General features: G+C 40.2%; 1 protein-coding gene across 1 annotated transcript; it reads left to right on the top strand.

The window, feature by feature from the left end:
- The first annotated feature begins 10,076 nt into the window (after positions 1-10,076).
- On the top strand, positions 10,077-16,982 carry LOC143172685 (riboflavin kinase-like). Its single transcript, XM_076362361.1, is given in 7 exon segments — positions 10,077-10,104; positions 10,107-10,216; positions 10,218-10,285; positions 10,287-10,381; positions 12,089-12,240; positions 13,588-13,690; positions 14,298-16,982. Coding segments are annotated over 7 exon segments (687 nt in total). The 3' UTR covers positions 14,429-16,982.
- The last annotated feature ends 3,766 nt before the right edge of the window (positions 16,983-20,748 follow it).

Here is a 20,748-nt window from a genome sequence, read left to right as displayed (position 1 = left end):
TGGCAAACATATACAGGGACAACTAGCCCACATAGGTAAAACTGATGGGGTTTCAATACACTGTGAAGAAGTAAAGTATAGAGTGAGGCTCTCCCATAATTTATTTTCATTTAAACCATTATAATTCAACTGATTTCAAAAAATCTACTGAGTATTTAAACTGAGGTATCTGAAATTAGAATTTGGCTTGATGTTTAAGCAACCTATTAGATTGACGTGTTAGGGATATTCATTGGCCAGAATTTTGTTTTTAAGCATTTAATGTGTTCTAACATTTACTGAGAAATGGTAGTAAATCCTTTGAGATCCTTCAAGTGTTCTTGGGCAAATGAGGCTGCTGTGAATGTGCTCACGATCTGACATTTTATGAATTTATCAAAAACTATAGACAGGGAAGCTGTCTGATACAAATCTATTTAGCAGAAGTACTAGTCAGGAAAGTGGAGGATAAAGTTTAAGCAATTGTCTAATTTAGCAATATGATAAGGACTGAAATGGAAGGGCCTTCAACTCCATATTGACATTCTCTTTGTTTAAATATAGTGTTGACATTCACTCAAAAAGTAGCCAACTGGCATAAACAAGTTGATACGAACTTGGCAGCATTTTTGAGTGCTCAGGTAAACAATTGTCTTTTGTTAGCCTTTTCTCTATTAATTCACTAATCCATGCTCTTGGAACAAGTCTACAAGAAAGCTACAATAAAAGCAGACAGAGAAGTTGATTAAATTCCTACACAGAAAGATCAGAACAACAGAGGTACTGATCTTCCTTGAACTTCCAGGTTCAGCCGTGTGCATTTTCCATCTGGCTGTGGTGAGAGTGAATAGGAGATACCAAACGTAATAATGTCATTCACACTGAGAAAAACTTGCACAATTGTTCTCACTGAATTGGGTGAGGCCACAAACTGTGAATCTGAACCTTACATATGCAAAGTCTGAGCCCAATGTGGTAATTAATAAGGTTATGCGTTTATGTATTACTGAAATGAAATTAGATACAGTGATACCAACCAGCCCATGAAGTCACATTTGTGCCTTATCTGTAAGCATTGTCCTCTGTTTGTTTGTTTGTTTGTTTGCTTGATTGCTTCTTTGTTTCTAAATTTGACCTTTTGGAGAATTATGAGTTGCCTGTTGAGGAGTGATGTGGAGAGTGAGCTGCCAGGAATAGGGCAGTGTGGTGAGCCAAAAGGCTAGAAAAATCATAACTGCAGCTGGTGTTGGTATGTGTTATTTCACAGCTTCTTCTCAAAGATTTTTCAGAATATATCAAACTTCTGAGTCATTTGGTATTAAGTTCCTCCAAAAGGCAACAGGTTCAGAAACTTATGTTCTTGTTAACAGGCCTACTATGGACAGTAAAAATTTCTTAAAAATTTAGCATGAAAACAAATGTGTAGTTCAAAATACATGTTTGTACAGATTCTCTTCCATGGCTCGATTTCTCCTTAGAAGAAGAAGAAAATGTCAGTTTGCTCAGTTTTTTTATATTCTCTAACATCAGACAAAACAGTTTGAATGCTTTTGTGCCACATTCTTTCTTACCTCAATGACTGTTGAAGTCGTTTGTCTGATGTGAGAAAATAGCAATCTGAAAACTGAACAGACTATTTCTTCTCTTCTGTCAAAGAAGGAAGTGGAAGATTACCCAAATCACCCCAGAATATGCTCCCTTTTTCACTCACAAGTAAATCTTTAGCAATACCTCACAATATCTGTTCCATGTTAGTACATTCTGGTTGCCACATACAAGTACAAGGTTACCAAAGTTCACGATGGCATATACTAATCTCTGATTTCTTTTTTAGGCAGCAAAGGACTATATATATCTCTTTATTAAACCTATCTGATACCACACTGATGATGGCTATGAAAAACCCTGAGTTTGTGGGGATAATTATTTCTGTAGGGTAAAGCAGGCTCTACAGAATCTTCTGCTCAGCCTGTTTTGTAGCATAAATTATGGGTTCCCACTGCTATTTCTTTGCCAAGGTAAATAGTGTGAGGCAAAACGAGCAATCCAAGTGCAGGAGGTAGTGATATTAATAATGTAGAAGAACCAGTTAGAACATCTCCGCATTAATCTAGTACTGAGTTAGATGGGCTGTTTTGAATCTCTGCAGCTCAGGATACCCTTGAGAAAGTAAGTGGAATAAGAGAAGTCCTAAAACCATCCTGAAGGTTGTTTTTGGTTTTGTTTTTTTTTTGCGGGGGAGGGGGGCAAAGAAGTGATTTTTAATTATAACTCCCAATGAGCAAAACAGTCATTGTTTTCATTTCTGATGGATGCAGCTTAACTGGGAGAACTGAGGGAGAAGCACACAGTGCTTCCACAATGTAATTAATTTAGGAACAAACATACCAGCTGCATTTTTCAGACCATGCAAGCCTTGCAAGTCTTAGGGCAAGACAAAATGACCCAGCAGCAGCTTGGAGAGCAGCTCTGTCAGATCTCACACATAGCATGTGAGTTAGCTTCCCATATTACTACCAGCAGTCACTTTCCAGCATCCACCAAGGAACTCACTGGAAACCAGCAGGTCTCATTTGGTGTGGAAGGCAGAGCAAATGTCATGCTGGAAGGAGCCCTGTGAAGCAAATTGGTGATACGAAAGTTGATGGAATAAGGCTGATATCCCAGTTACAAAAAGCTATTTAATATGAACTTCCAAGTAAGGATATAACCTACTAGACACCATGCTTGAGCCAAAGGACACGTTCTTCTCATTTGCAGCCCTGTTTGGCATTTCCCACGTCACCAGATCCAGCTCTTTGGCACATGCATCATTGCCACTTTTGCAATGGTATTAACACAATAGGTTGCACACTGTGGAGTAAAAAGTCAAAGAAACTGCAGAGAACCAAGAAAGAAAATATGGTGAAAGGGTTTGAACTTCAAAGAAGTTGGAAGGAGTTACATGAGAAAGGGAATCTGATTTAACAGTTTGATTCTAAGTATTGCAGTAGGGTTACTTTCTTCTTTAACACCTTGCTTACTGATATGGGTGATAATTATTTGTTACACAATGCACACCCTAAATGCATGATGGGTTGCAAAAAAAGAGCAAGAAACACTTGGATAAAATAACAGGGTTTTTTTTATCAGCCCTGACCCTAGGAACAGCCTTTTATCCTTTCATATTTCGTATCTTTTTGCAATTGCATAGCACATATTAGAGTTGTGCTCGGTTTGACATTGGGGTAGGATATGATTTAAGAAGAACTAAGCAGAAAAAAATGCCTTTTGCTTATTGTTTCTAAATATTGCTTCTAATGAGAATTTGCCTGTCTATGGGGGAAGAGCTAGTCTGGAGGAAATGCAGCTTGATTTTGCCCTTAATTGTTTAAATCTATATATGGTTAATAGCAAGCAGTTTTACGCTTCATCTAGTTTATTAGAGTGTTCGTGTTTACGGAATCAGTATTGCTGTTGTCTGTGCTGTGTAATCACTGGAAGAAAATAATATTGAAGGAATTGCTTGAGGTAGGGTCACAATTTTTTCTTCCTCTTTTAACTTTAGGGCTTTATTCCCCTCCCGTAGCCCCCAGACAAAAGAAATCAGAAACTGGTCTTGTATTACTTCTGGGTTTCTTCTTTGTACATGTCTTTTGTATTCAGAGCTTTGGTTTGACTCTGTAGATGGGTAGGGCAGCACCAGGCCAGGTTTACTGGCGAGGGCAACTGACTGGTCTGCCCATAGTGAGGCACCTTTTGGGAGACTGGTGCGGAGTAACCCTTCTGTCCACAGCATGGATGGGTCTGGCACAGGCTGCTTGCAGGAGTACTGGGATTGTGTGCACAGCGATTGGAATGTAGCCCAAAAACCAAGAGTGGAAACTATGGCTAACACTTTCCCTCGTTGTTGTGCAAATATTTCCTGTGTTAAGAAAGCACAAGGTTGCGGTCAAATAGCATGCACGGAGAAGGGTCTCTTTTCAGTGGCAGGCACAAGCGATGATTAGGGCTATTTCTTCAATAGGCAGCAGAAAGAAGATTGCTAAATGAAAGAGTGGTTGCCTTATATAAATGGCAGTGCTGTCACAAACGCAGACATGCTCTGCACGTGCTTGGGAACCGGCATCACATATTGGTGATGGCAGGAGTGTTATAAACTCCAGGTTCCTTTTAACAATGAGAAATTTTCACCAGAATCTTTCCTGTTTGCTCAGCCATTGCTTAGTGTGTGAACAAGGCTGTAACAGCAAGCCCAGGGAAGGAAAAAAGAAAATTATCTTAAAAAATCATAATTAGCATGCAGGAAAAAACATTGCAGCCATTTCCTTCATTACCTCCACCCTGCAATGTCAGTCACTAGGACAATCATTTTCATCTTCTGCTCTTTCTGATGCTATTGCACAGGTGAAAAAGCTTTCTCCCTTGTAGCTTGAACATTAACAAAGCCTCTTCAGCTTTCCGTAAACCGTAAAGAGAGTAGAGGTGAGGGCCTATGCAGGGTATTCCTGGACTTAAAAAAGCAAATCTACCACTGGGGCAATATGTCTCTTGTGGTTTTGAGAAGGTATTGTTCTTCCCAGCGCTTCTAAATACAACTTTCGTGAATGAGTCCAGTGGTCACTGGTTCAATTTTTTATTCTTTATGTCATTGTGAAACCAGTTCTTGCAGTAAAGACAGATGGTTTTGACAAACTGGCTTACTTTCTTTTGTAAAGTGTTCCCAAACTTGTGAAGTCTCATAGGCATCAAATATCTGCTCCTTTTATCTCCATACTCATTCCCTCTTATGCCCTTCTAACAGGCTCTTCCCTCTGAGAGATTGCCCTTCTCTGTAAGCCTTTAGCACCTTTGCCTTCTAGTCTTCCCCATGAAAAGTGGGATTTAAGTTCTAGGTCAGAAAATATTTTGGTATCTAATTTTTTTGCTTTCCAACTCACCCAAAAGAGAAATTATTCAGATTCACCAAAATCTGAAATGAAGTTATTTTTGGTTTTTGTTACATTTAATGAGCTGAAAAATCCATTGCCCATCCCGTTGTTTGTGGCTTTCTTAATAGGTCTCATCCAACTACCTCCTGTAACACATTATTACCGCTTACATGCTATTTCCACAGGAATACTGATCAGAAATAGCTTGATGCTAACCTCCAAGCTGCCTAACATCTATTCATCTGCAAGGCATTGCACAAGTCATGACAATACAGTAAACATGGGATCTGACTACTCCTGATTTGGCTGAATCATAGTGATAGCCATCTGAATGTCAGGTGTATATCACACATACTTTTTCCAGTCACAGCTGACCCAGAGCAAAATGTTTGTGACCAGTCCATCACGTATTATGAAAGCAATTACCCACAGAGGGGGTAGGATTCTAACCTACTTCACTGACACGCCCAGTCTTGTTCGTCTACATTTCATTGTGGGATGCCTGGTAGCAACCCGTGTTGATTGTTGAGAAATGCAAGATATTTTGGAACACAGACTCTTAAACATACACGAATCTTATCTAGTTATCTTCAAGAGTGGAAGCTGCCTGAGATGCCCTGCCCTGTACTACTTTTCTTGTGCTACCAAAGCCTCTGTGGGTAGGATTCTCCAGCAGATTGCACCAAACCATTAACCATGCTGTGTTGTATCTTTCATTCTGTAGCAGATTAGAAATCTAAATCAAAGGTTTTAATTGCTTTCATAATACGTGATAGACTGGTCACAAACATTTTGCTCTGGGTCAGCTGTGACTGGAAAAAGTATGTGTGATATACACCTGACATTCAGATGGCTATCACTATGATTCAGCCAAATCAGGAGTAGTTAGATCCCAGTTATTTAATCTGAGACACCTATTAAACTATTTTTGGAAAATGGATGAATAGGGAGGGCTGTAAAATGCATTTAAAGGCTTTTTGCAAAAAAAGCTTGGGTTCTTCAGCAGTTTTAACATTTAGATAATTTTAAGCGCTAACCATGAAGGATGTCCACATGGCACAATACAATGCTGTGCAGAGACAAAGGAAAGCGGTTAAGCTAGTTGAAAGCAGTGCTGTGCATTTTTCAAGAAGCCAGTTGAGGCTTCAGTGTAGAGAAAAGACACTAGAAAGAGAAATAGTGATTAAAAAGCTCAGGGAATTTTTGAACACATTGATATAATCTTTCAAAAAGCATCAAGCTCTACACCTTTATGTCATATTTCTGTAATATCTGAATTGCACCAGTAATGCAATTACTGCAACCTTTGTCTCTCACACATCGTTTAGTAACGTACAAATGGTAGTTGCTAGAATTTTCTATGATTACCAGAAGCCATTCAGTAAATATCAGCTATGCCTTACTATGCAGACATTGATAGCACCTGTTGCTTCACTGTAATCTAACGCAGTCTTGTTAGCCATCACATTAATCTGCAGTTATTTCTTCTAGACGAACGTGGCTTTTCAAATAGAACAAAACTTCAGACTGTTAACCCCCCCCCCAAAAAACAACTTCTGTGTTTTGCTATTCCAGACTAAATTACAGAAAAAATACTTTCAAAGTAGGTGTGTTTATTAGACACTCTTGCAAGAGTGTTTTGTATGTATCTTTGTACTCTGATTTCATCACCTGGTTTCAGCCCACTAAAAGTAAGGCGTGCCAGAGTGTCCTTGGATTGAACTCCTGAATCAGTGAGAGTTTTGTCATGCTGGGAATGGAAACTTCCAAGGAGCTGGTTAAAATGCTACTAGTTTTACTACACGGCACCCTTTTCTCTGAGTCATCTGCTGAATATTCCACCAAGCCTGGTGTAACCAGAATTTCCAGCTTGGCTAGGACAGCCGTAGAATATCCCAGTATCCAGCAGATATTTTTTTGCTGTTTTCCCATCTTACATGGAGGAAACAGGATATTCCTGCTCCTACCTTAAGCCATGCCTAGGAATGCACCCTTTTGCAGCATGGCAGCAGGAGGCAGGGACTCTGGCACAGGGTTGTGATGTGATACAAGTCATATGTTTTACTATGAAACAAGATGAATAGAGTGTGTGCTGCATTGCATTAAACATTGGTTAATATGATGAGTCCATAAAGCTTATATTCAGTCAGGTAACCTGGCACGGGCCCTACACAGGTGACAAAGCACGTGCTCTGTTTTCTTTATTCTGCTTTCTATGGCAGTATATATATATACTAGGAAAATATTTAAACCCTTTCCACTAACAACCATAGCTGTAGATAAAGTAGCATAAGCAGGGAACAGAAGTTCCTTCCTAGCTGCCTGAAATAGCGCCTGAGTTTTCTCATTGCAGGTATGAACAATCGAACTGCTCTCCTCTTGGCTGACAATGCTAGCAGACATGCTCATCACTAAAATTTGATGACACTTTTGGAAGAAGCATGTCTACTAACTCTACTAAATTTTAGTACAGGTAACTAAATTCTACTCAAGATCCCCCTCTCCAATATGAACTAGGTACAATTACAAACAAAAGAAAAACATGTCCTGTATCAAGGATGGCTTAAGTTTTTAGCTGGATCACAGTAATTCATCATGATGACTGACAGAAATTATTAACATTACAACTATTTGACAGAATGAAATAGAAGTCATCAGTTAGACTTCTGTGAAATTACCTAACTACGTAGTTCTTAAACAAATACTTCCTTGACTTACTATTTCTCAAGGTCTTCTCTGTTTCTGAGAAGATTGTAAACCTTAAGCCCAAACCTACAGACGCTGAAAAAGAAGGCATGGCATGCCATCTTGTGGATATCACACGAACATCAACATTTATTCTGAAAAGATGTACTCGTTAAAAAAAAAAAAAAAAAAGGAAGAACACAAATCTATATCTCCTTAAATATGAATTATAACCCGGTGCATAATTCATTACTATCAGGAAGAAACATATTCTGGAAAATATAATTTGTTTTGTTTTGTTTCTTGCTCTTCAGCTGAAATAAACAATTCTAATTGCCGTGGGGTCACATTGTCAACCGTTAATGGTTTGTCATTAGTTAAGCAACTATGTAACAACTGAGGGATTTGAACTTAATATCCAAGATACTTCTATTACAAAGTATCGCTGAAAACACTTTGTAACACTATTCTCTAAATGCTGGCAGGCAGCAGAACAGAATATAGGCCGCAGCAGCATACTTAAGGACATCTTTCTCTTCCACTTTTCCTTCTTACATACATACTACCACCACTCTGTTGCTCAGCTACAGCTACATATATAATGATTCTGTAAGTAAGTCAAAGCTACTCAAACTGAAGTAATGAATTTAAATGTTAGCATGAAAAGGGTGGTGGGGAATTGGGATAAGAGAAAAAAGAAAAAAAAGAGGCTAAGTTTGAGGTAGAATCACTTTTAAAAAATAATTTTGGCCTTCTTATAAAATAGTTTGTGTCCACAGCTTCCATGAACAGGTAGTATTCAGTGTTTTGTACTATGACATGTAAGTCAGTTTGTCAGGACAGTTCCCATTTTTAAAAGTTATTTACTTGAAATGCAATTAGATATAAGCACAAGTCATAGGTGTTTACACTGCTTTTCCCCATTAAAAAAATAGCTAACAGAATTAGAGGAAAGTCCTGAAATATTTTTGTAGCTTATATCAAACCGGTAACATTAGCAACTGTGTTCTAGAAGAAAAAGGGGGAAAGATTGGAAATTCACTTCAAGGACTTTGGTGGTATTTCTAGATATAGATATCTGTTTATACACAAATATGCTTATGCACAGCACAGCAGTGCTGAATGAGACCCCGGAACTCAGATGGCATATATACCACTGATACAAACAGACTGTCTGCTGGCAGGCTGTCTGCTCTGTACTTTAGACAGACTAGGGACATATTTCACACTTAATAATAGTATTTTGAACTCACGCAAACTCAAGTTATTTGAGCTGGATCAGGGCCATAAAAAAGAGAGCGTTAATCACCTAAAGACATTAAAGAGATTTATCAACACAGCTACAACAAACATGAAGAGCAGCTGGAAACAGGAGGTAAAAGAAGGGAGATGTCGAGTTACTCTTCACTTTCCTTTAAGTATATGGAGTGAATAAGTATTCAGAGTGAATAGAGGATGAGCATTTCTGTCTTGGTGCTTTTTTTCCAAAGGAAATCCCTGCACTACCAGGGGTCATGACAGAAAAGCAGATGTGAGCATGACGGCAAATCAGAGAGGAGTAAAAGCGTGGTTTTTTTTTTTTAAGTAAGCACCTACAGTTCATTGCTATCATGTAACAAAAAGATCTACTCTCAGAGTTTTCCCAAATGCCTGCTGTGCTCTGAAGCGTTTCAGAGTAAAACCGGAGTTACCAAGGAAGAAACGATCATTATCTCTACGCAGGGGCGCAGAGTGCAAGATGTAGCTTTTCAGGTAAGAGGGCTAAGATGTGGCAACCGTCAGTCACCCTGAGTAGCTGTTGCTGAACAGCCAGAGCTGTTGCTGTTCAGTTTTCATTGCAGGGAGGCTGCTGGACTGGCCGGACCCAGCGGCTCCCCGGGAGCGGAGTCTAACGCAGCCTGCCGGCAGGAGTGAAGGACATCCCCGTGAGCCTGACAGCCGACGACGGCTCGCCCCGAGCACGACTGCCCGCCTCCCTCCGGAGACACCCCTTGGTTCAGCTCCCAAAACGAATGACCCGCTTCACACCGCGCAGACTTTCCTTTCCGGGGCGAGCCGTGCCCCCGCAAGCGGCCTGCCCCGCGCAGAAGGGCGCTCAGCCTCCTACCGCGGCCCGCGGGCGGACGGCGAGCCTCCGGGCGGCCCAAGGGCGCGCTGCCGGCCTGTGACGCGGGGGGACGGGGCAGGAGGGTTTATCAACGAGCCCCAGTCGGGCCGGGTGGGGTGGGGAGGCCGCCGCCGCCACACGCCGCAGCAGCGGCCTCTGCCAGCCGGGCCCAGGCGCTGCCCTGCGCTGCCCGCGAACCGAACCGAAACGAACCGAACCGAGGGGAGGGGAGGGGAGGGGAGGGGAGGGGAGGGGAGGGAGCGGGGTCCGGGCGGGGCGCAGCCCCCTTCCACCGCCCGGCCGCCAGGGCGGCTGAACCACCACGCCCGGCGACACAGCTACGCGGCAGACTGAGCATGCGCAGGGCCCCCAGGGGGTGGGGTGGAAGTGGCGGTATGGGCAAGTCCATTCTTGGGGGAAGACAGCTGCCTGTCAGAGAGTTGTACGACTTGAAAACTTGAACGCTCCACCTGGTTCCTCCCCTCCTTTTGGTAGCGCCTAGCGCAAGGTGGTGGAGAGCGCTGCGCGCGGGCGGAAGCGCGGTGCGTCGGGTGGGGAGCTGCTGGCGGCCCGCGCCGGCGTCGCGTGTCCGCCCGTTCACCCGCCCCAGCGGCCGCCATGAGGCACCTGCCCTACTTCTGCCGCGGGGAGGTGGTGAAGGGCTTCGGCAGAGGCTCCAGGGAGCTGGGCATCCCCACCGGTGAGCGGGGTGCGCGGGGGACCGGGCCGGATCGGGGCGGCGCGGCGCCTCTTACCCCCGCGGGGTGAGGGTGACGCCTCCCGTGAAGGCCACCGGCGAGGTGTTCGCCGCGGCCTGGCCTTGGCCGCCCCTCTGACGTGCAGCCGGCGGTGAGGCCGGCGTCGGGCCCGGCGGTCTTTCAGCAGCCTGCACCGCTCAGGCCGCCTGAGCGGAGGCGCGCCGGGCTCCTGCGGAGGCACGGCCGCCGCCGCGCGGGAGGGGCACGGGCGGTTCTCCTAAGGTTCTCCTGCCGGATAGAGGTGCGGGAGCTCGGTTGCTGGTGACTAAGCTCGTTTGAACTCGGGAGGCGCCCCGCTGTCCCGCACAACTGCGCTATTGGCATGAGTTGCTCTCTGTGTAAATAGGCTTAGCTTGTTCCGTGTTAGCATTTTTCTGGCTTTTTTTCCCCTACATTGCTTGGAGTCTTGTACCCTCTTTTGTGTTATTTTTCCCCCGTTCTGTTAAGCGGTTTCCTTCAGTCTTGTTTTTTGTTCGCTTAATCATTTAGTGGTCGTCATGGTGTACAGGATGTAGCTAAGTATGATCGCATGCACCGTGTTGTGGTGTGGCAGCCTGGAGAATATCCGTTCACATAAACCTCAGATTAGCACAAGAAAGGGAGTAGGCACTGGGAGTAGCTGTACGGAAGGAAATTCAAGGGGAATAACGCAGAGGTTAAAAAACAGAGCAGGTGGACTTGGCCTACGAAGAAATACATTTTCCTATTGCTCATCTCTGTTTCGGTTGTCTAAATACAGATAGATGTGTAATTCAAGTGAATTTTGGCCTGTCTTAAACACTAAAGTCAACAGTCATCTTGCACCACTCCTAGCAGACAAGGAAACTTTGTAAGACCAATCTTGCGGTGCTGGATTTCTGACAACATCTGTTAATAATGTCGCGTTTTTCTCTTGATTGTGTATAAATGGTGTATTGGTGTCAGGGAATAGGGGAGGGAAGTTGTTACTGCTTGTGAGCCTTGATAAAAATTCAGTAACCACAAATTCTTTCAAATCAACCTGATGTCTTGCATGAAGAGATCTACTCACATGGGAAATAGAAGTAGGATAGTAATTTTGAAAGAAGGTTAGGTTCAGTCAGAAGGGAATTTATTTTACTGCAGATATGTAGTTTTCAAAGAAAATCCCAGAAATCCACAGATGCCTCTGAAAGGCAACTTGTACAAAATTGACAGGTGACTAAATAATAATTTCATTTATTTCTACGTATTTTATTTCATAAGTAATTATTTTACTAACAAGTAAATAGTTCTGAGATGCTGTTTTATAGTGCAGAAGAAACTTGATTTATTTTCTCATCTTTCACCGTATTAAAGCTGTGACAGTTATCCTAAGAGTGAAATGCGTTCTGACTGGATATATTACCTGTTTGTTAATTACTACCACAGAAGAGAGTGTGTATAACTATAAAATATAGTATACATAAGAGATGTGATAACTCTGGTATTACCACAGGGACTGAATTGCATGAAGCTGTTTTGTATTTTATACTTTGCCAAATGGCACGTCGCATCATTCTCATCACCATCAGTGTTATGTTTGTAAATAGTATGTAGGCAGAGTTTGGCTTTTAACTGTTTGAAGATTCTGTTACGTCCTTGGCTTACACAAAGTCACTCACACTTTACACTTTCTAAAATTTTTGCAGCTAACTTTTCTGAACAAGTAGTTGAAAGCTTTCCATCTGATATCTCCACTGGTATATACTATGGATGGGCCTGTGTTGGAAATGGAGATGTGCATAAAATGGTTTTGAGCATAGGATGGAATCCTTTCTATAAGAATATTAAGAAATCAGTGGTAAGAATTTTGCTTTGTGTGGGATTTTTATTATAATAAATGATCCAGATGTTGAATTTGAATAAGATAAGCAGAATTTGATCCATAAATGAGATCTAAAAATTCTGTTTGCTCTTAGAAATGTATTTGGTATCCGTATCATAAGTTTGTATTCTGAAAAGAAAATACTCTCAGTAGCCAGAGGGTATGCATCTGTAGGTGAATAAAGTTTATTTTCTTTGTCCTGTTCCATCGTTACTTAAATACTTCCATAATAAAAATTTAACAGTATTGCTGAAATGGTGGTTGCTTATGGTGCTGATGGCTAACTAAACATAATCTTGATAGATGCATTGAATTTACTGGTTATGAGAGCCCTAGCATGAGCTGGAACATACTAATCTATTGTTCTCTGCAATCTATCTACGTTTTAAATAAGAGAAGTTGGGGCATCTTAATTTGTAATGATTTTCTATTAATTCTTCTTTTAAATGATGGAATCCATACATGTGGTGCTGTAGCTTGATATACAGAATAAATATTCAAAGGTACATAATAATAGGATGGAGGAGTTGAGTTAAAATCCTGAGCTGTGACAGCTGTGTTTTTCCTGCTGTCGGGTGCTGGTGCTTTCCTGAGTCTTGCAGAGCTCTGTTTTAATTGTTGAAAACACTTTTATTTGCGCATGAATCTCTGCTTCTAAGGTTCTAAGTGTTTGAAGACTCTGTGATGTGCTTGTCTTACGCAAATGTACACTTTTAAAAATTTTTGCAGATAACTTTTCTGAGCAAGTAGTCAAAAGCTTTCCATCTGATACCTCTGCTGGTATATGCTATGGGTGGGCCTATGTTGAAGAGGGAGATGTGCACAAAATGGTTTTGAGCGTAAGATGGAACCCTGTCTCAGCCTTTCCTCCTTGAATTTCATCATTCAGTTCCCATGTGAGCTGGTTGTAAAAGCTCTCCTTAAGCCAACTATTTCAACCAAAATCTTCATAGTTATTTGGACGCATCAGCTTAATGATGAAACGTTAAGCTTTGTTTGTGATTTGCTGCCTTGGAAATCTTACCTCTGAGAAGTGGTGAGCATTTCTCCTGAGTAATGGCTTTCTTTTCTTTTTTTCTTTTGGCTATCAGAATACTCTTAAGTGAGTAATTTTTCTTAAATTCCATGCAGAGTACAATTCTCCTTCTTTACATAAGCAAAAGCCCTAGCCTTTTAATCTTGCATTATACATGCTAAATTAAATGTCCCGTTTATTGGTATGTGTTGGGGAGAATTTGAATTAGGGATATTAGCTGTACATCTACAGTGAGGGAAATAAACTCAAAGTTCATCATAAATGCCAATTTGTTTCTCTTTCTTTAGGAAACGCACATTATCCACACCTTCAAAGAAGACTTTTATGGACAAATTCTTAGTATAGTCATAACTGGATATATTCGACCAGAAAAAAACTTTGATTCCGTAGGTCAGTATTGCAGGTCTCCCTCAAACTAGTCTCTTATTTGTGTTATTCATGCAAGTACTGTGTCTTCACTGTCTCTCTTTCCATAGTGAGATGTTTTATCTGTTAACTTTTGACATTTCAGTAAAATATTTTCATAAGCTAAATGTACAAGTTGGTTTAATTAAAAAAAAAAAAAAAAGTTGGAAGATGTAGGGGTATATTTTTGTATCACACTAAAAAATTGTATTGTGTCGCTTGTCTGAGGAGTAATTTTAAAATCATGGGCTTGTCATAAAAGCATCAGCCTAGTCTGTTGATTTCTTTTTAGAATGCAGCTCTGTTAGAACTGAAACAGTTCATGAAACTCTATTGATCTTTTGCTAAAATGTCTTTTGGAACAAGGAGAGGGTAGTGCTTATAACGGTGAAAAATGCAACTCTGGCAAGTTAATAAAAAAAAAAGGGCATTCTGAAGCCAAAGAATTTTGCCTTTCAAACACTGTGATAATAATTGTATTCTACTTCTGTGACTGTTGTCTGGTATTCTGTGGTACACCTTATTTTCACTTGCTATTGTGTGTTCAGAATTAAAACCAACTTTTAAATGTCCCTATTCTTATCTTTTTCAGAGGAGCTCATTTCAGCAATTCAGGAAGACATTGAAGAAGCAAAAAGACAGCTAGATTTACCAGAACATCTTAAACTCAAAGAAGATAACTTCTTTCATCTGCCAGAAGGCAAAATAGTGAACAACCACTGAGCAAACCCATGCTGCTTTCTTTTTCTTTTTTCCCTCCCCTGTCATGGAGCTTTTATATTTGCACTGCTTTTATAGGTACTTTGTTATCGTGTGTCTGTTTAGGTAACTGAGGTTGGAACCGACCGCACAAGATGATTTCGGTTTCCTTGTGTTAATTCATCATTAACCCAGTTATGCAAGAGGAGCAGAAGGCTGTTTTAGGTCCTTAGAGATAAACTGTGTATCCTAAAGTTGTTCAGAGATCTGAGCACATGCGGAACATGACCAAAGTTAATCGTGACCTCTTCTGACCCTAAGGTATGGGTAGTTCATTTAAGTGAAGAATGTCTGTTTTTAACGTACCGAATGTTATTCCAACCTCTTTTCCCAGTTTTATGTTATTCTTACATCTGGATTTTAGCTAGTAACTTGGAAAATTTTGCTATTGATTGAGTCAGAAATTTCCTGTGGTGCAGGAAGCCAATGATTAGATAACAATAACAAGACTAATTCTCTATAGTTCTTATTTTTTATATGCTATTCAGCTGTCATGGTTGAAGCTGTCATTTTAATTGAAATTATTTATTTTAACTTTATTTGAAATGGAGGAAATCACTTACTCATTGAGTTACTGGAATCTGAGATATACTTCTTCATAGTTGACTGTACGTATGACAACACATGACCTGCGTAGTTTACTTCTGAGGAAGTGTTTCACTGAAATTCAGGAAATGAATGACAGTGTGAAAGTTGATAAACTTTAAAGGTTCAGGCACAAAAGATGCAGAAACGGTATAACAAGACTTCTGCTCTTTGGGCCTTAAGGCAAAAGAGGTAATGAAAGGCAACTTTGCATTTTATCTACTGCCGGCATTTGTCGTAGGAAAATGGGGAGAACCTTGGGTTATTCACTACACTGGCAATAAAATGGCTGACTTCCAAGATTGATGTTAGTGTAAGGCACAGGAAAATCTCATCAACTCTCTGCACCAAGTGCAGGTAAGAGCTACGGTTTTGGCTGTCCAAGTAGATCAATACACAAATGAAAGCCTTTGGGGATTTACGGAATAGTATATCGATACTATACTGGGTATTGGTTATTTATTACAAGTAATTGCAGCCATTCCTACTCTGAAATGAAGGGATAAGTAAATAGAGGGGGTATTGTCAAAATTAAAGTATGTAATGTGTGATTCCAAATCTACTCTTTTTTTTTTCCTCTGATAAATTTTTCTATCCCCTTCTCAGTGAGTGGAACTAGGTAAGCTGCAGTGACTTTGTCATGTTCATTATCTTTTGACATTGGCTTGTGACGTGGCTGGAACAATTTTCTGAAATTGAAAATGGTTCTGTGGATATGTCTCAACTGTAGTTCTGTGTCTGAAGTACCACGTACTATTTGGAACGCACAATTTCTGTAGTGCAATTTTATGAATTTACTCCTCGTCCTATCCTATTTGAATCCTACTTTTCACTCTAGGGTTTAAGAGGGTTTTAACAAGGTAGCCGTTTGAGTGTGTGGCAGGTGCTGTCAGGATGTTAGTTCCACTTCATATTGTTTTAACTTTCAGCCAATATCATGGGATATTATTAGGAAAGAGGTCTTGAGCAAATCAAGGACTCATGTTTGCTCCGTAGGACGTGGGGAGAAACTTGATTTCATTTAAATGAATTGTTCACCAGTGCTGCGGATAGCAGAGAGAGACAGAATACAGAACGGGGGGGGGGGGGCAGTTACCAGCAGTTAGACAGACTTTCTTTTAAAGGAGAACAAAACATTTTAGTGGACTTTCACTATATAACGTGTTGGAAACTATTTCTAAAAAGTCTGTAAAAGAATTGTCTTGCAAGAGTGACAGTTGGATTTTTTTACCTTTTAAAATGGAGGGATGAAGGGAGAATTTTTTTTCCAAAGATTTGAGGCATTCTTGAGATTGTAATAATGTCAAAATCTTCTATTTTACTTCTTTTTTTAAAGAATAAACAAAAGCCACACTAGTCAACTGAATATGCTGTCAAGAATATATTTAAAGAATAGATTGTTGTTCATCATGGTACTGTAGCTGAACACTCATAGCCTTCTTTAAAATTGTTTTTTGCCAGTAATTTCACATGTCTATTGCGGAAACCATGGTGCCTTAAGCTGGTTGTCTGAATAATACTTTTCTGTATCTGCTAATAAATGTTACTATCAAAAATTCAATTCACCATTCGGTTATAGAACTACTGTGCTATCGACAGAGAACAGTGGCAAAGGGAAGACTTGAAAAACTGTTAGTTTGCTCTCAAATCTTAGCTGAGGTGTGATGTATGGATACACTGAACTAATAAACTGCTCTTTGTGTGTTTGTCGTCAAATTAGAGAAAATGTTATTACCTTCATTTGGCTGAGTGTACCTGTCCACATTATTTAAGAGAAAATGTTATATCAACTGTTTAAGCTCAATACATAATTCCTAGCACAGTATAAACTTTACGAAGGGTTATATTTTTGTATTATGTACAAATAACTATTTATTTCAGTTGATGTTGCTGCACTGTACCATTAATAAAGGAACTATAATTGACAAAGTTATCCTTCTTCTTGTAGGTTTCCTTTCCTTTGCCATGCCTAGCAAAGTTAGTTGTCTCAGTCTTAGGCAAAGCTTTGTGGGAGTGACTGCCTAAAAACTAGACTGACAAAAAAGAGTAGGGAGATGTTGTTCAACCTTCCTAGTGTGTCTGAAAACTGGCCCCACTCTGGGGACTTTTGTGGTTTAGTCAGAACTTAGGGGAGCTACAGCCTTAGAATTCACAGCCTGAAACCTGTGAATCGATTTGTCTATACGCTTTCTTTCAAAACTTTTAAAAACTGCTTGTTTCTTTTAGCATTCAGATGGAAGAAGGTGCATTCTTGTCCTATGTTCTGCTTCAACTGTTAAACATTCATCTAGGTCAGGGCAAAGTTTTGTCTGCTGCTGCTGAAGGAGAGTCAAACTTGTATCTTAAAACACATTATTGTGGCACTGGCCTCTTGGGAAAAAGTTCCTCTCATACTTACAAACAGTTGCCAGGAGTGAATGTAGACCTTTATATATCCTCTTCCTAGCATCACTGAAGTTACATCAAGAAAGAATGTAACGTATTGTGGTAGTATATGTGGTAAGGGTTGCTTTTTTATGTCAGGTGCAGTGGACTCTTCAGTGTAGGCTGGTATCTGTCAGAAGTCATGCTTTTAACAAGAGAGTGCCCAGAATGGAGGTGTGGCTTTAAGAGAGAGAAATCCTCAAGCACCTATGTTGTTCAAGGCTGTTTTTTTACCACTCAGTGCTATAATTTGCAAGCATCTAGGTTTTCTACTACTTTTCTTCTGGAATTAAAATGAAATTAAAAAATATCAGAATGCCTTCAGATGTCTTTTTGTCATGAATATGCTTTATATAGAGGTATAACCTTTTTTCCAGACATGCTTGTATTTTCTGAAGGGAGAAGAAAGGTGTAAAAAAACCAACCCAAAACAAAAAAAACCAAACCAAAAACCCCACAAAAAAACCTAATAAGCAGAGGGCCGTACCTGCTATTGTGATGGTTGGAAACCTTATGTTATCTACTCTTCCAGAGGAACATTTGGGTAGATTTGTGGCCTCTTTTGCTTTTCAAATGGGCTGGAGCTTTAAAAATGTTACAGTGGCAGTTATTATCTAATTAATTGCATAACTGAAGGAGGTGATCTCTGTCTTGACCTGTAAAGGTTGGGAACTAATTTTGGCTTCTTGTTTGTGGCTCAGAATAGCCAAGTGCTTAGTATCTTTTATGTGTTCTTAAGTTTGCACTTGGTTTGCGTCTCCCACGGTGCTAAGATTCATAAGCGAAAGAGGAAGGCACAATTCGGTGTAATCAATTAATACAGTAAGATACATATTTAGCATTTTTGTTTCCTAATGATGAGAACCTAGGTGAGGGAATTAAGTTTTTTGCATAAGGACCAGGGAAAAAAAAAGAAAACATGGAATTGAAGATGATGTTAAGTGACAAGAAAGAGAAGAAAGGATACAGCAAAATAACTGGATGGGGATTTTGGTCATGGCACACACAGTGAACAAGGATGGAGGAACTCGGGGAAAAAAATTGAGGAAGAATAGTTTAACATTAATGGTTGTTAGAAAAGTGTAGAACCTCAACTCCTAATGAAAAAGACCAGTCATCTAGATACTGAATTGATAATATAAATTAGGAACTATAAAAGAATGTTTATTTACCTTTATCTTACACATCCAATTGCGTATTAAAAACGTGCAAAGTCATGCAAAGAAAAAATAAGTGCGTCTGTTTTGTTGGTTAAGGAAGTCTGCCTCCTGCTTAAACCTATTCTGAAAAAGGACAGTGGGAAAAAGTTGTAATTTCTGCCTACTTTACAACGTTATACACTTTCCTAGGGAATAAATCTTCCGTTGTGTTCACAATTAATGAAGTCTCAGGAGATTTGTTAAAATCAGTTTTTAGACATGTATTAGGCAATTCCCTAAATATTTCTGAGCAGTAGGAACCAACCAATAAAAGTAGGAACATATCGTACTTGGAAAGAGGGCAGAAGTTACATGTGCGTATGATGTCTACTATTAATTTTGGATCTTAATATCTATAAACTTATCTAGTTCATTGCAAATATGTATGTCCAGCCAGAATCTTCAGTCATCTGTTCTTTGATTGCAGAAGTGATAGCTTATATATCCATCTGTATGTTCTTGAAAAGGTAATACTGCGATTATGATATTTTGTATTAAATTGATTCAGCACTTGAAATGAGCTTTTAAACCCTAATTCCTAATCCTAGCATCTTTGGTGTCACCATATACCTACTAAGTAGAAAAAAATGAGTCAGAGTGTAAAAAACTTCTTAGTCTTTCTATTCAGAAGTCCTTTTGAACCCTCAGAACATCTGTCTGTTCATCATCAGGTTGCATGTTTGGTTATTCTTTAAAATTCAGGCTTGAAACCACACGTGTTTTTTTTAGGTTGAGGGTAGATGAAAAATCTATGGTTAACACAGCTCTGTTCTGCTGAAAGAAATGTACCTTTCCCTCCCTACCTCACTTCCCCATATATATTATGCAAATACATATTTCTCTTTAAATACCTGTCGTTTGTCATGGGAAAACCAAATGTCTCAAAATCCATTTGAAATGCTTCTATGGTAACTTACTGTGCTGGTTTTGGCTGGGATAGAATTAATTTTCTTTATAGTAGCTAGCATGGGGCTGTGTGTTGGATTTGTGCTGGAAACAGTGTTGATAACACAGGGATGTTTTCATTACTGCTGAGCAGTGCTGACACAGCGTCAAGGCCTTTTCTGCTTCTCACCCCACCCCACCAGTGAGTGGGCTGGGGGTGCACAAGAAGCTGGGAGGGGGCACAGCCGGGACAGCTGACCCCAACTGACCACAGGGATGTTCCACACCATATGATGTCATGCTCAGCACGTAAAGCTGGGGGAAGAAGAAGGAAGGGGGGACGTTCGGAGTGATGGCGTTTGACTTCCCAAGCAATCATTACACATAATGGAGCCCTGCTTTCCTGGAGATGGCTGAACACCTGCCTGCTGAGGGGGAGGAGTGAATGAATTCCTTGTTTTGCTTTGCTTGTGGGCACGGCTTTTGCTTTACCTATTTCACTGCCTTTATCTCAACCCATGAGTTTTCTCCCTTTACTCTTCCGATTGTAAGAAGTTTGACAAATTCATTATTATATTCAATACCACACTCTTAAATTTAAGAGCTGTTGTAATAAAGAAAAACATAAATGTTGTCCAGGGATTTACTAGGGCGCTGTTCTGAACTGCTCATTTGAAATGAGGAGCAGTCCAGAACTGTGCCTTAGTGTGCTCATTGCAAATGAGGAGAATAATTCAGCTTAAAATGGTAAATTTCAGTATAGTGCTCCAAAGCCAAATCCAGCTCTGTAATCCCAACAGACTACAAAAAGGAAGAGCTGGGACATATGTGAATTTAGGGGACTTGCTGTAGGAAGGTATTCATATGGAGATTTTGTACTAGCCAGCCACAGAATACTATTACCCTCTATCTAAGAGGCCAAACTCTGAGTAGGAAGGGAAGTAAAAAGTTTGGGAAGAAATTGTGTAAAATAGCTCTCCTCAATGCTGTCACCTAACCATTTCCCTCCAACAGGGTGGCTCTGATATGTTTTAAGTGGAACTTTTATGCCTGCAGAAAACTAAGACCTTGGTTATGCTTGGCACAGACTTTATTCAACATGCTACTTGCCTCCTAAATGTCAAGGAGATTTGTGCATTGTACCTCGCACGCAGGAAGGCTGCCAGGAAGGTTGTTGGTCTCGGCATTCAA

Source organism: Aptenodytes patagonicus, chromosome Z, assembly GCF_965638725.1.
Source record: "Aptenodytes patagonicus chromosome Z, bAptPat1.pri.cur, whole genome shotgun sequence".
Taxonomy (NCBI): Eukaryota; Metazoa; Chordata; class Aves; order Sphenisciformes; family Spheniscidae; genus Aptenodytes; species Aptenodytes patagonicus.
This window is presented reverse-complemented; position numbering and strand designations above follow the sequence as displayed.